At 42.8% G+C, this 13,970-nt stretch overlaps 1 protein-coding gene across 4 annotated transcripts in view; it reads left to right on the plus strand.

Annotated features, from left to right (window-relative positions):
• LOC144791842 (T-kininogen 1-like) overlaps nt 1-13,970 on the plus strand; it is a 269,931-nt gene that overhangs the window by 159,337 nt on the left and 96,624 nt on the right. For all 4 annotated transcript variants that reach the window (XM_078666624.1, XM_078666621.1, XM_078666623.1 and 1 more), the window contains 3 exons: nt 103-204; nt 6,039-6,126; nt 12,857-13,002. In XM_078666624.1, the coding sequence (XP_078522750.1) occupies nt 103-204; nt 6,039-6,126; nt 12,857-13,002 (336 nt within the window). The remainder of the gene's footprint in view (nt 1-102; nt 205-6,038; nt 6,127-12,856; nt 13,003-13,970) is intronic.

A 13,970-nucleotide genomic window follows, 5' to 3' on the forward strand; every position in this document is an offset into this window, starting at 1 on the left:
TCACCATCTGTGCGCTTGCAGTGCTTTTCATGCACTCTTGGGTGTATTTTGTATGCAAACATGTAATAGACGATGTACTTTTTCTGTGTGTAATAAATACAGGTGGTGGCTGGAACGCGGTATGTAATCAAATATACATACAGTGAAACTGACTGCCCCAAGAGTAAATTCAAAGAAGTGCATCCGGGTTGCAAACCAGTGAAGGTAAGTTGATTCCACATAGCTCATGTAAAGACATATTATGTTTTCATCCTGTTCGTACTTTAAGTGGTAAGAAGAACGTCATCTTCACACATTTAAAAGCCACACCCTTGAAAAACCAGAAATATTGTTCCTTTGAATGTGGAAAAACTTGCAGAAACGCAGTTAGAGCAATTAGTAGTTCGACACAAGTAATGGGTAACATAGATACTGAGTGGTGATATTACAGCAATGTTTTCGTAAAGCTCTAAGGGACAGATGCACAAAGCTATTTGTGGTCTCAAACCATGTGATTCGTAAACCAAAGGATTTGCAATGACAAATGGCTCCTTGCTATGTATTAAATCCATACCGAGCTGCAATTAGGCAAACGTGTGACCAGGGTGACTCCCTTAGTTCAGAATGGTGAGTATCACAGGGTAGAACAGTTGGCAAATACTCAAAGGGATTTGGTAACTGGTTCGCAATGGAGAAACCATCCTCTTGAACACCTTCCCTTTTGGGAACATTGGAACCCATTAGGATGTTGGGCGGATCACCACCGCCATGCAGGCGGTGGCGATCCGCCCGACATCAACCCGCCACCTATTTCCGCCCGCCATATTACATTGGCGGGGGGACCGCGGCGGATGGAAACACCGTCCGCCGCTTTTCCGCCACGCTCGCCTTGCGGCCGGGGCAGTAAAGGGTCCATATGGCTGGCGGTGTCTTCCAGACACCGCCAGCCATATTAGGATGGCTTCATGCAGATGCCTTTCCGTGGCGGCAGCGGCAATGCCGCCACGGAAAGGATTGCGGGCTTTACTTTGGGTGCCCCCTGCGGGCCCCCATGGTGAAGACGAGAGGGGGGTGCACATGGGGGGTACCTGTGGTACCCCCCTGCATTTGCATACACAAAGCGGCAGGCACCACGCGGTGCCTGCCGCTTTGTGAATGCAAATGCATGCCTGCATTTTTAACATTGCAGCGGGCGGTGCTGAATGTTAAATATGCATGATGCGCCCGCCAGTGGGGCGGGCGCATCATAATTGGCATGGCGGGACCGCCGCTGACGTCGCGGATGGTCCCGTTTTCCACAGGGATAGCAGGCGGGCAAAGTCCGTCCGCCATCCTAATCGGCACCCATGTTTGGTGACCGCAGGGTGTGCTGGCAGTGGTAAATTAGACCACTGGAAGATAGTGACTATGATTTCTCGAATAGACAGCATGGGTTCCTTTAACTCCTTAACCGAGGCGGCATTTCCGCCGCGGTGCGAGGCGTTCCATTGAGTGGGCGGAGCCACGTTGGCCAAAGGACGTGCGCAGCACTACGGAGATAGTGCTCGCGATGGCCGTTGGCCGATGGGCACAACAAAAGGGTTAAGGAACATCGTTTATTTAAAAAAAACAGGTCTCCTGTGATCCTCGGTTTCTGCCATTGGTTTGACCCATCCGTTCAGTCTAGTGAACAGCAGTGTTTGATGCTTTTCCCATCCTTGAGAAACCTTTGTGAGGCTAAAAGCCATAGCAAAACAATTGTCAGCAGTGGTTACATCAAGGACAACCTAGTTTATATTGAGGATTTAAGTTTCGAATTAAAAAACATTGCGCAGTAATAATACATTCCAAATTATTTGAACGCTAATCAGTACACATCCCATAGTGGGTGCTTCGAACCCTACAAAGGACTAAGGCCTGCGATACGTTTCCATCTATCTGATAAGAGCATGCTTAGCAGAGCAGTAGAATTATTTACTAGTCTTATGATTATTCGAACAATGTTGGACCTTCCATAGCTTTTTAAAATCATATGTTCATAAATCTTGCATTTTTGTAAACTGACCCTCAACAATACCACTACTTCCCCTATTACACACCTATACCTGCTTATATGTCTAACTAAGGTTATTTTTTAGGGAAATAGGGGCACATGCATCAAGCTATTTACCCGTCGCAAATGGGCCGATTATGCGAATCGGCCCCTTTGTGACCAGTAGAAAGCAATTTCCGATGCATCAACCCAACATGCATTTCCAAAATAGGTAAACACAATTATTGCGATTACCTATTTTGCAAATGCATTTAGGGAATCGCAATTTTCGATTCCCTAAATGCAATGCAAGAAGCAAATTAGAATCAAATTACAGTTGATTTTAATTTGCAAATCCTTAGAAAAATGCACAAAATTGCACTTTTCTAAGTGCCATGTGGCGCATAAACATGCCCTTAGGGCATGTATGTGCGCCACATGTGCCCACTTACCTGTTTTGGGGGTGTATCAGGGGGGTCCTTAGGCCCCCTTAGCACCTTTGCAATTGCATTCGCAATTTGCGATTACCTATTTGGTAATCGGAAATTGTGAATGTTTTCCCATTCATTCCAATGGGCCTCTAGCCCCATAGGAATGAAAAGGGAAGTATTCCCTAATAGCGAATTGCGAATCGCTATTATTTTCGGAGGAATCGCTATTATTTTTGCTAAACCTACATGCATAAGGAATTGCGACTCCTAAATAGCGATTCCTTAAAAATCGCTGTTGAGGAATAGCAATTCCTTTTCATGATGCATGTGCCCCATAGTTTGGGTCCATAACAATAGGTTAGACTATACCTGTCTAACCCGGTGTGAAATTGTGTCCAGTGTTACGAAAATTACATTTCTTCAGCAATATGCAGGTTTGTGAGCCAGGTGGGCTCCTTGTGTTATGATTACCACTTGATTCTATATCTGTGTTTTTATTGTATTACAAAATGTATGTAGCCCTAACTACCCCATGCGGGGTGCTGAGGCGCTTGCCTACAGGTTTAGCACAGTACACCGCCTGGGATGAGTGGTTGGAAGGATATCGGGCCATGTACGAGAGCATTTTCCCATAAACACAGAATGGTTAGAACCTTTTGATACATATGGTTAAAACCCTTTGATACATCTGGCTGATTGTCTTTGTTGTGATCCTATGTGGACAAATTTTCCATGTTGTGAGTTAGGACCACAGAGGTGGGGTTATTCTGTTATGGGACACAGCGCTAAGCAGTGTGATAGAAGAAGGAGGGTGAGAGATAGGTGCACAGTTTACAGGTTTCAATAAGCTGGCAGCTTTGACCAGCTCCGCAGATTCATTTTTGGTATTTCTTATGTTCGTAGTCCACTTAGCTGGTTACTGCACTGGGTTGTCCATTCTGGGATATTTTGTTTAAAGTTCATGGTCCTGAGCATGCATAGATTTGTGGGAGAACTGGTGGTGAGATCTGCAGGGATGGACTTTGTTATTATCTCTGTTGCCCAGCGGAATATGGTAGATGTCTTCAGTTATCCCACACCTGTTAAAATGGAAATGGTTTATTTATTGCTGTGAACTAGTATACTACCGAGTAAGCAGTAAAGGGAATTATTAGACATGATATATGAGCTACAACTGACTGTCTAATTGCGAAGTATTATGATATTGGTTTAGTTATAGTAATTTGATTAGTATTGTGCGCTACCAAAGCCATTCCATGCAATTACTCCAGTTTCTTTGTGGTATATCACATGAGTAGGACAACAGGGGCCAGATGTAGGAAGCCTAATTCCGGTCGGTAACGGCCGAAATTACCGAATTTCGGCCGTTACCGACCGGTATTAGGCTTTTCAGATGTAGGGGCCTAATTTAAGGATTCGGTAATTTACCGAATCGGTAATTTAAGGAATCGGTAAATTACCGAATTCTTAAATACCGATTCGGTAAATTACCGAATCCTAAATGTAGGGAGCACTCAAATGAGTGCTTTTCCCATTTTAGGATTTGTTATTTACCACCAACGTAAACAACATTTATAACGAAACATTGTCTCCGCGGGGAATCACAACGCGGTCGTTATCACAACTGCGTTGTGATTCCGCATACCATTACTCCGCAAGTCGGAACAACGACTTGCGGAGGAGGGGGGGAGGTGTTGTATTTAAAATCCAACACCTTCCCTAGTGTCCGCATAGACTGGAGTTGGAATAGTAAATTATACTATTCCAACTTCCAGCGACTTGCGGAGTAAAGGTATGCGGAATCACAACGTGGTCGTGATAACGACCGCGTTGTGATTACCCGCGGAGAAAAAGGCTGTGGGATTAGAACATACATTCACCACCAACTACAAGTTGGTGTTAAATATCGAAAACCCCAAAAGAAGCAATTTTTTGCAAATTATTACAGTGCCATGTGGCAGACATACATGCCCTTAGGACATGTATGTGTGCCACATGTGCACCCGTACACTATTCAGGGGTGCAACAGGGTGTCAAAGTGACACCCTGACATCCTTCAATGTGTTCCCCCTTTTACCAAATCGGTATTTACCAATTCGGTAATTCCCATTCATTCCTATGGGCCTTCAGGCCCAAAGGAATCAATGGGAATTACCGAATCGGTAAATACCGATTCGGTATTTACCAAATCTTACCGATTCGGTAATACTTACCGAATTAACACCTACATCCCATTTAATGAATCTAAAATACCGGAGCGGTAAAATTCGGTATTTTAGAATCGGTAAATCTGGATTACCCACATCTGGCCCTAGGTGTGATATTTAGTGGGAGAGAGGAATAGGAATTTCATGCAGTGGTTGGCGATATTAATAGACGAGCTACAGGAGATGAGGTATTATTAGGGTGCAGGAGTATGACTTTTAAAAAAGAGGTTGTGTTCGTTGATATAACGTGTGGGAAATTTGCAGAGGTACAATAATATGGATTAAGCCAACAGGCAAATGATTTAGAGTAGGCTGTGTTCAGAGACAGGAGGCATGCAGAGGATGGAAATGTAGGAGTGGGTCATTTGAAGGACAAAGGAGAGTTGACAACTTGGGGTTTTAAGTCAAGGATTTCTGAGAGAGCATTCAAGAACTGTAAAAGGAAACAACATTATTTGCATGTGTTACAATACCAGTGTATGACATGGGAACCCTGGAGTTAACACACACCACCACCACCACTCACCGGGTAAATACAGTTCAATTAATATGATGTCATTTTTCCCAGAAAACCGATTGAAGAAACCACAAAACAGGAATGTTGTACTTTAAATGTTTGTGCTCGAGATGCTCTTTCCCTTTCCATCTGGTGATCAGGGTGGGATGAAGGATAATAGTGTAGTATAGTGCTGTAAAAATAATACATCTTAGGGCATGTAGCATTAGGCTGTCTCCAGTCTGAAGCACCTGCAACAATGAAATGTGAGATTCTGCATCTGGCTTCATTAAACCTTCCTGTAGCAGTAATAGGACACACAAAAGGAAAGGCCCCGAAGAAACCACCTCACCTGAGCAATAGAAAAATGCAGCCCTGCCCTTCACAATTCCCATCTCTCAAACCTGTAGTGCTCGGGAAGAACACCACATCAGCAGTCCCTCCCCAATGAGACCCTCTTTGAATTTCGAAGGGGAGCCCTGTTCCCATTCCTTCCCAACCCATCATCAGGTGAGGCCGAGAGAATGGAAAAACAACAGCTGATGGACAGAATGCAGAACAATGTCATACATTCACCCCAGTACAGAGATCTGGGCCTAAATCCATCGTTTTTTTACTCACCACACCACCCCAGTTCAGACATGGCCATATGCAAATCAGCCCTGACCCTGTGCCTCATGGGAACAGTCCAGCCCGAACTGCCAAACCATGTCTTCCCTGGACCGGAATCAAGCATTTGCCATAAAAATGGAGGCATTGATGTTCTGTATGTGGAAAACCAATATATGACTACCACTATTGCAGCTGTCACAACATTGTATGAATCTGACACATGTTCTGCTCTCTTCATAACCAAGCCTAACTGTGCATGATGACTTTGTCCCCCCAATAAATGTCCTAATTTGTGTTCACAGTACGGTGGTCGTTGCACAGCTACTGTGTATGTTGCGCTCAATGGTTCAATTGCTAGTTCCCAACTAGGCTGCGTGCCAGCACCCCCAGGTAAGAAACTCTAATCACAAGTCTATCAGATCATAACTAAAACACAACTAAATCCTAGCAACCTCTGCCTTTTCTATTTATTTAGAACCTGAATAATTGCATAATATTACAATGTGTCTTCTTTGGGCCTGGAACCTCTCCATAGTTCGTGACCTGCAGTTTTTGAAATGTGAAAAGTTTACCAAGCTTGTGGTTGACTGTGCAATGTTTTTCTGTGCGCTACAAGATAATTTTCATTGCATGGCAAAATAATTTTATTGCAATTGGTATGAGATGTTCCGGAAAATGTATGCAGTCTTTTTCTCTGCTGGTCTACATGTTGCAAATATGTTTCTATGCATTGGGAATTGCACAGGAGAAAACCACTAAAGGATCTGGTGAATGAAACATTTTTGCTGGTGCAAGGTTTTCAACATCACAGTCTTTGCTACCAAGAAAAAATGCAAGATGCAATGTGTGAAGAGCCCATTGCTAACCAGAAACCAATTTCTGACTTGCAGATTGACTCTGCAACTGATTGTGATATAGTAAACAGGAGAAGTGTGAAAGGGTACCCCTGCTCCTACTGAATTGCAATGGAAGGTATAAATAGTCCGTGATCACAATTGTGATTACCATTATTTTATACTAACTCCCTAAAGAGAAATGAGCCCTGGACTCCACTGTCAGGTGCAAATAACAGCAGCAGAATTACATGGAATATTTATGTGATTGTTTCAGCATAAGTTTGCACTGGAAGAAAACAAAAACAGCCTGGTTTTGATTCTTCCTTGTGGCACTGCACCAACTCATTTCTCTCATGCTAGTACCCTTTTGATACTTTTTCCCTTCCCAGCATTTAGAGCAATGACATACATCATGCTCAGCTGTATTGCTAATTAACTAACAAGTGAAATGTGCACTCAGTTCATGTTTCTCAAGGTAAGGTTCTCACCACTGGTGGTATAGTGGATATTGTGTTTAGTCTCTAATACTCTCCAAAGCACATTCCGCGGCCATCCTCCATGTGTGGATGTGCGCCCCAAAGAGGAAACTGGTACTATGTGGATTTGTTCAGATGCTAAAAATAACGAAAGTGTCCAGGCTCCTTTCAGGCATTTTATGACACTTGGGGAAAATTGTCATAGTTCCCTGGCTTTGCTCATAAGCAGATTCCAGGCATTTTTCCTCCCCACTGTGTAAATTAATTACTCTGCTGGTCAGCGAGAGGATCAAAACCTTTCCCATTCAATAGAGCCTTTTCACAGCAATTGGGCTTGTTTTTGTGAAATAAAGGGGTGAGGACACAATCTGCATTTACTTTAGCTCTTAACACTAAACCTGACCTGAGAGGGTTCACTCACACAGAAAGAAAGGAGTACTGCCAAATCTCTGGTGCAAATCACAACATTGGCCGGATTCCCTGGGGCCCCTTCCAGAACTGTCCCCAAAAGTAAAACAAACTGGGCTTTTTGTTGGATGAAACTTCAGGCAGTGAAGTTGGCGTCCACTTGTTTTGCTGTGCTGAAGTGAATGAGAAAGATTATTTTAGTGATCCCCACTCAACACAAAGAATGGTGATCCTAGCTCAAATACTCTCAAGAGTAGACTATGGCAACATTCTGCTTTTAGGAAATGACAAGGGTTCCATCCGCCATTTACAGGTAGGCCAGAATGCTGCTTCTAGACTCTTGTACTGGCTCTTGAAAGATGCTTCTGACCTCCTAAATGAGCTTCATTGGCTTGCTGTTGAAAAGAGACTGGGCCGAATACAGGACCCACACAGGGCCCGCTTAGCAAAAGTACCTTAAATCCTGGTTGCAAGCACAATTTGCAGGGTGCAGCTGTGCGATGTGTGGGTGATCCTCACGCAGTTGGGATGTTGCACCAAATTTCTCCACACAACTTTGGCGATGGGTCAGTTCCTTGAGCGAAGCGCTGGTTCCAAATTGGGGCGGTTCCGATTGTGATGCGCTGGGTTGGTCCACACTCTAGAGGAGATGTGTCGATCTTCTCCACACAGTGGCAGGGATGTGGTGGTTCTGAAGCAGTGGTTCAGGAGTCGATGCAGCGGTCCCAAGTGTGGTGCGCTGACCTGGTCGCTGCAAAATCGATGATGTGTCAATCCTGATCTCGAAGCAGGGGATGCAAAGTTGTAGATGTGTGGGTGCTGGCAGATACATCACTTTATACTCACTACCAAGAGCCTTGACTAGGTGGCTGCACCTGGCAGAGCAAAACTTGCAGAAAGCAAAGTCCAGGTGTTGTTTTGAAGGTTGAGGTGAAGTCTTTGATATCCCTAAGAAGTCAGAAACTGGAGGAAGTTGGTTGGTGGTGTCAGATGTCCAGTACTTATAGCCAGTTGGGCCTTTGAAGTGGGAAGACTTCAAAGAGATGCATTTGAAGTGCACAAGACACTGCCTTTCCTGCCTGGCTCCAGACTCACCACAGGGCGGGTTATGCCACCCTTTTTGTGGGGACAGGAAACAGCCCGTGCAGGTGTACGTGTCATCTCCTCCCGTCATCCTGTTCAGACTGAACCATCAGTTTGCAGATGGCTACTCAGTTACATCTACCCTTTCTTTGTGTGTGGCTTTCTAGAGGGAATGCAGAAATACAGCTGTCCCCCTACCCAGATGTGTATTCCAGAGACAGACAGAAGGCACCAAATGGGACAGTAAGAAAATGGAAACCTTCTAAAAGTGGCATTTTCAGAATTGCAATTTAAAACCCAACTTCACCATGAGTTCTGTATTTAAAATGTGATTCCAGAGACACTAAATTTGGGGGTCCCATCTCTTCCCCTTTGGAAATGACTCTTATAAAATGTAATAAGGCAGTCCCAATAATATCCTTTAACGTATATGTCCTACTTCTTAAATACATTGCACCCTCTCAATGGGCTGTCCAGGGCCTACCTTAAGGGTAACCTATATAATAAAAAGGTAGGTTTAAGCCTGGCAAGTAGGTTAATTTGCCAGGTTGGCGGGAAAAGACCGATCCGCCGGAGATAGAGACGCATTAGAAGGGAATGCGGAAGGTTGCTGATGAGTACCTTAATACAGGACTTAATGGTCAGAAACAAATTGACACTACATTAACAAGTGATCTTCATGAATCACTGAGCCCTGATGATGTCCACATTGGACGAAACGCATTGTCTGGAGTGATGTTATTGATGTTTTCTGGATGAAATGATGGACTAAAAAATAAACAAAGAATTTGGAAATACAAAAAGACTCCCTTTCTTTAAATGGAAATGTGAAATGGACTATTAGTAAGCATCTTGCTTGTGAAGGATTAATGAACTGTGCATTCCTTTTTGTATAGGCTGTAGCTTTATTGTAAGTGGCCCAGTGGCGGTGGGACCACAGAAAGTAGAGCGTGGTTGGAGCTAAGTGATAAATTGCTCGGAGTACACAGCAGTGCGCACATTGTTTAGCCCTCACGGCCAGCGAGGTGTTTAATTAATTTTCCCGGTCGACATGACAGTTTCGAACTGCACACACAAGCTCTGCACACAAGCTCTGCAGTGGCAGGTCTGAGACATGTTAACCATTCTACTTAAGTGGGTGGCACAATCAGTGCTGCAGGCCCTTTAGTAGCATTCAATTTACAGGCCCTGGGCACATATAGTGCCCATTACTGGGGACTCATGAGTAAATTAAATATGCCAGTGGTGGATAAGCCAAAGTTACCATGGTTTAAGTAAAGAGTACATACACTTTAGCGCTGGTTAGCAGTGGTAAAGTGTGCGGATTCCTAAAGCCAGCAGACATGAAGTCAGCAAAACTGTAAGCAGGAGTTCTGAAGGCAAAATGTCAGGGGAAACCATGCCAAGGATACCCGGTTTAACAGTTATTAATCTAAATGGAATTCATTTTAATGGTCAGTATTTAGACTGTAATTTTGGAATGTGGCCAGCTCTCCGGGACCTATTTTGAACATCCTTCCTTTTGCCCCAAGGTTTGATGTTTCTAATTTCTCATCTCTCTCTTAAAGCCAAGGTTAGGGAAGTTCACATAGTTACTAGTATTAGGGTGCCAACAGATTGCTGATTCCAGGACTCAGTGCCAGAGAGGTTGTACTACTGAATAGGATAACAACTGTGCACATAGGGAAGCATCGATTTACAATTCCTAACTCCACATCTGCATACTTTGAGTACATAGATACACACATGTGTGGTTAGGGATAGAAAACCTAGACTTACTTACCTGTCTGTACGTTGTTTGTCCTCATTATTTTGTCCCATCTATATTTAGGGTACGCACCTACCAGATGAAAGTCTGCAGTTCCCGAGGAGCAAGTTGAAGGTCTAATTACAGGCCAAGCCTAAGACATAAGGGTCCGATTCATAGAACTAATCATAGACAAAATCTTAAACTCACTACTTTTGGTATTCACAGAAGGCACTTACGATTTTTGGTATTCACGGTCCGAGTACGGAGAGTTCCCTCTGGGTGCGGAGAGAACGGTCCGGGTGCGGAAATTCCGGCCCGAGTGTGAATGTAAAGTTAGGAGTCATAAGTGCATTCTGCGAATACCAAAAGTAGTAAGTTTAGGATTTTGTCGCAGATTCGTTCTGTGAATCAGCCCCCAAGTGTATCGTTCTCTTCAGAAATTGAGAATGTCTGTTTCAAATCTTAAGTGGGTACGAAAGATGTTCCACATTGTGGAGATTTGAACATGTAGAATTGTGGTACTAGAATGTGTGCATGTGTAATGCCTGTAAGCGAAAAGGTTGTGACTGAATGACCTTATTTATGTATATTTAAATAATCTATAATTATATATTGTAATTTAACTGAATGGTTAATTGTCCATAGAAGAGGTAAAGCAACAGATAAACTTACCAAATGAGCATAATGCAACATCAAATATTGCAATAATTTCAGACTCTGATCATGCACTGAATGTGACATATATATGATGGGTTTACTTAATAGTGGAACAGGGCCAAACTAAATTGCCTTGAAAGACTATTGTGTGTCTTTGAGAATCAAGTGTTGGTTTCCTAAACATCGCCTGCAGCACACAACACATCTCTCATTTAAAGGAGCCATTCTGTGAATGATGGCACAATATGTCTCAAATTCCAGGCTTACATTATCAAATGGAGGAACATTCTGGAATAACTGTTGTTGATTATTGATAGAGATAACAAACTACATGAAATGAAATGAAATTAAATGAAACGTACATTTGTAAAGCGCAGTTGCTGCCCTGGGGCGTCCAAGCGCTAATGGATAAGTGTGGCAGCTTGTCCGAGGTATTAACTGAGGAACGGTTATTGGTGCCCATTAAAAAGAAATGTCTTTAGTTGCTTCTGGAATGAGGACAGGTTGGGGTTGGACCTGAGCTGAAGGGGAGGGAATTCCACAACTTGGCGGCATTATGAGAGAACATTCTGCCACCAGCTCTTGCTCTTTTTATTCTAGGAACTGAAGCCAGGAAAGCCTGCATAAAGAGGACACACATTTTCTAAATGCAGGAACATTGCTTTATATGTGGGTTTCTTGTGTCTGGAGTCGATTGGCCAAAGTTGTAATGAACAGATTTCCTGACAGTGCGTTTCCTCTGACACTTGGCTGCTACATCTGAGATACCTCAGGCGCAGCCCATATTCAATTTCTCATTTAATATTTCATTAAGAGGGTGGTGTATAAAAACTAGAGCCCTACCCTGGATATAAGTCACAAGATCGATAGCGACAGAATATCAACCTTCATTAATATCATATACATCCCTACACCCTGAAGTAAAACATTTAATATTCTTAACGCATTCTGCAATTACCTTTGTAAGTAAGTGTAAGGGGAGCTAAGAAATGTACTAACCTTATAATGTAATAGTAGGTCAATGAAGTGGATGCAATATCGTTCCATGGAAGAGTGACCCCTCCTATCCTTTCCCGGTTACTGGTTGGACAGTAAAATTCTGTTACAATGCTCTTGTACTGCCAATTCTAGTCTTGGCATGCTCTAATGGAACTATTAGCGGTGGTTTCCAGGTATACTAGCCTTCATTGTATTGGATTTGTTGAGGAGTCAACACTGAGGTTTACCAATAAAAACATCTTTGGAATTTAAGCACCATGTCCCATTTACAACTTACCAATGTTTTTTTTTTCCAGATGTGTTTTAAAATGTAGTATTTGCCACTTATTCACTATATTGTTTAGGGGAGAACGTGAAAGGGAGAAGAACCCCAACCCCATCCCCCGCCAACCTTCACATGAATTGATCTTCAAATCCTATCCAATTTTGTCCAATTGTGCGACCATATTATGGTTTAAGATACATCAACTGAAGCATATTGTCCCCAATATTCCTCAGGGAGATATTCTCAGGCCCACCATAGCGATCGAACCCTTCAAAGTTTTTACCGCTGTTAATTATCCAGTGTGCTTCAAAATGCACAATTTTCTTAAGCAAGCTATGGCGAGAACTGGGGTATGGCCCTTTTGATCAGGGCCTCACAAGGACTTGTTACAGCCTTGCAGATGAGTCAGAGGGTTCTGTGGAGTGTTACACCTAAAATTTGATAATTGAATAGGTGGAAAGAACCACTGCAAACAATGAGATCTACAATAGCTTGCAGCACACATAGGTGAGCTCATAACGGAAGGCTTTCAGTGATGTTCGAGGAGAGGGTACGGTGACTTTGACAGTTGAACATACTTGTGTTTAATAATCAAATAGGGTAAATGTTGCTATACTAACTGCCTGTTTGTTGTTTTCTGCAAAAGTGATACCATGTCTTGGATGTCCAACTCACATATCGAGCAACAGTGAAGAGCTGAAGCCAATCCTGAAATTGATCATTGGGAATTTTAATGAAGGAAGCAAACCAAACCTTTTCAGAATGGAAGAAGTATTGTCAGCCACTTCACAGGTGAGCCCTTGTATATTTTCCTCTGGAGATCACTTAAGTTGTATGTCATGTGATGTAAAAGAAGGACAATCATTAGACAGGGATTGAATGAGGAACTGGCCTAAAGTGAGGAAGAGTATAGATATTGAGGTGTCCTTCTTCTCATCCCCTCAACACACTGTCAGGAAGCTGGTGGCACCCCCATTTGGTTAGCCTACATTTTCACCAAGGTTTATTATTTTATTTCAGTTAGCCTAGGATGAAATATTGAGTACGCTAGTCTAATCTCACATAATTTCCAGCACTGGCTTTGCACTTGTTGTGAGAAATTCCTGTGTATATGTCACTACGCCACGTGTAATTTCATGTTAGTTTGCGTAACAATCCTATTGCAAGAGCATGGGCACAAAACAGAACTTATTGGGAATTTGCAGCACTTCTGATTTTTGAGCCTTTTTTTGTTAACCTCTGAATGAGCCCTCACATTCAAAATGAACACAAGGACACATTTCACATTAAAATATACAGTCAAATGCCATGTGTTAATTTCATGTATTTTCACATGATTTTCAGTATTTTATCTGAAATTTTGTGGAATTATGGAAAAGGAAACCACACAAATTTCACACACTCCTGGTTTCAATCCAAGGCAAGCTTCTTTGACATTACACCAATCCTATTGCATCCCTACCATGCCTTCAACTGCACACAGCCATGACAATATCTTGTGCTCTCTTCATTGTGCAGTTACCCTGTGATTTTTCTGGACTCTGAAGAAGTCTATCCTAGTGCTCTAGCCCTCCTTTTCATGGATTTCAGAAAAATTGCTAATAGAAGGTTAGCATTCCATGTTCAAAATGATTTTGTCGTATATATTGTGGAGGCTATGTCAAGTTGCAAAAAGTGTGTCTTTTACTCTGATATTCACATTGAAATAGTAGGTATATTTGTGAATTGGAAGCAGTGTGCAAAGTCTTCTAAGCATATTT

The sequence above is a fragment of the Lissotriton helveticus genome, chromosome 11 (assembly GCF_964261635.1).
Source record: "Lissotriton helveticus chromosome 11, aLisHel1.1, whole genome shotgun sequence".
Lineage (NCBI taxonomy): Eukaryota > Metazoa > Chordata > Amphibia > Caudata > Salamandridae > Lissotriton > Lissotriton helveticus.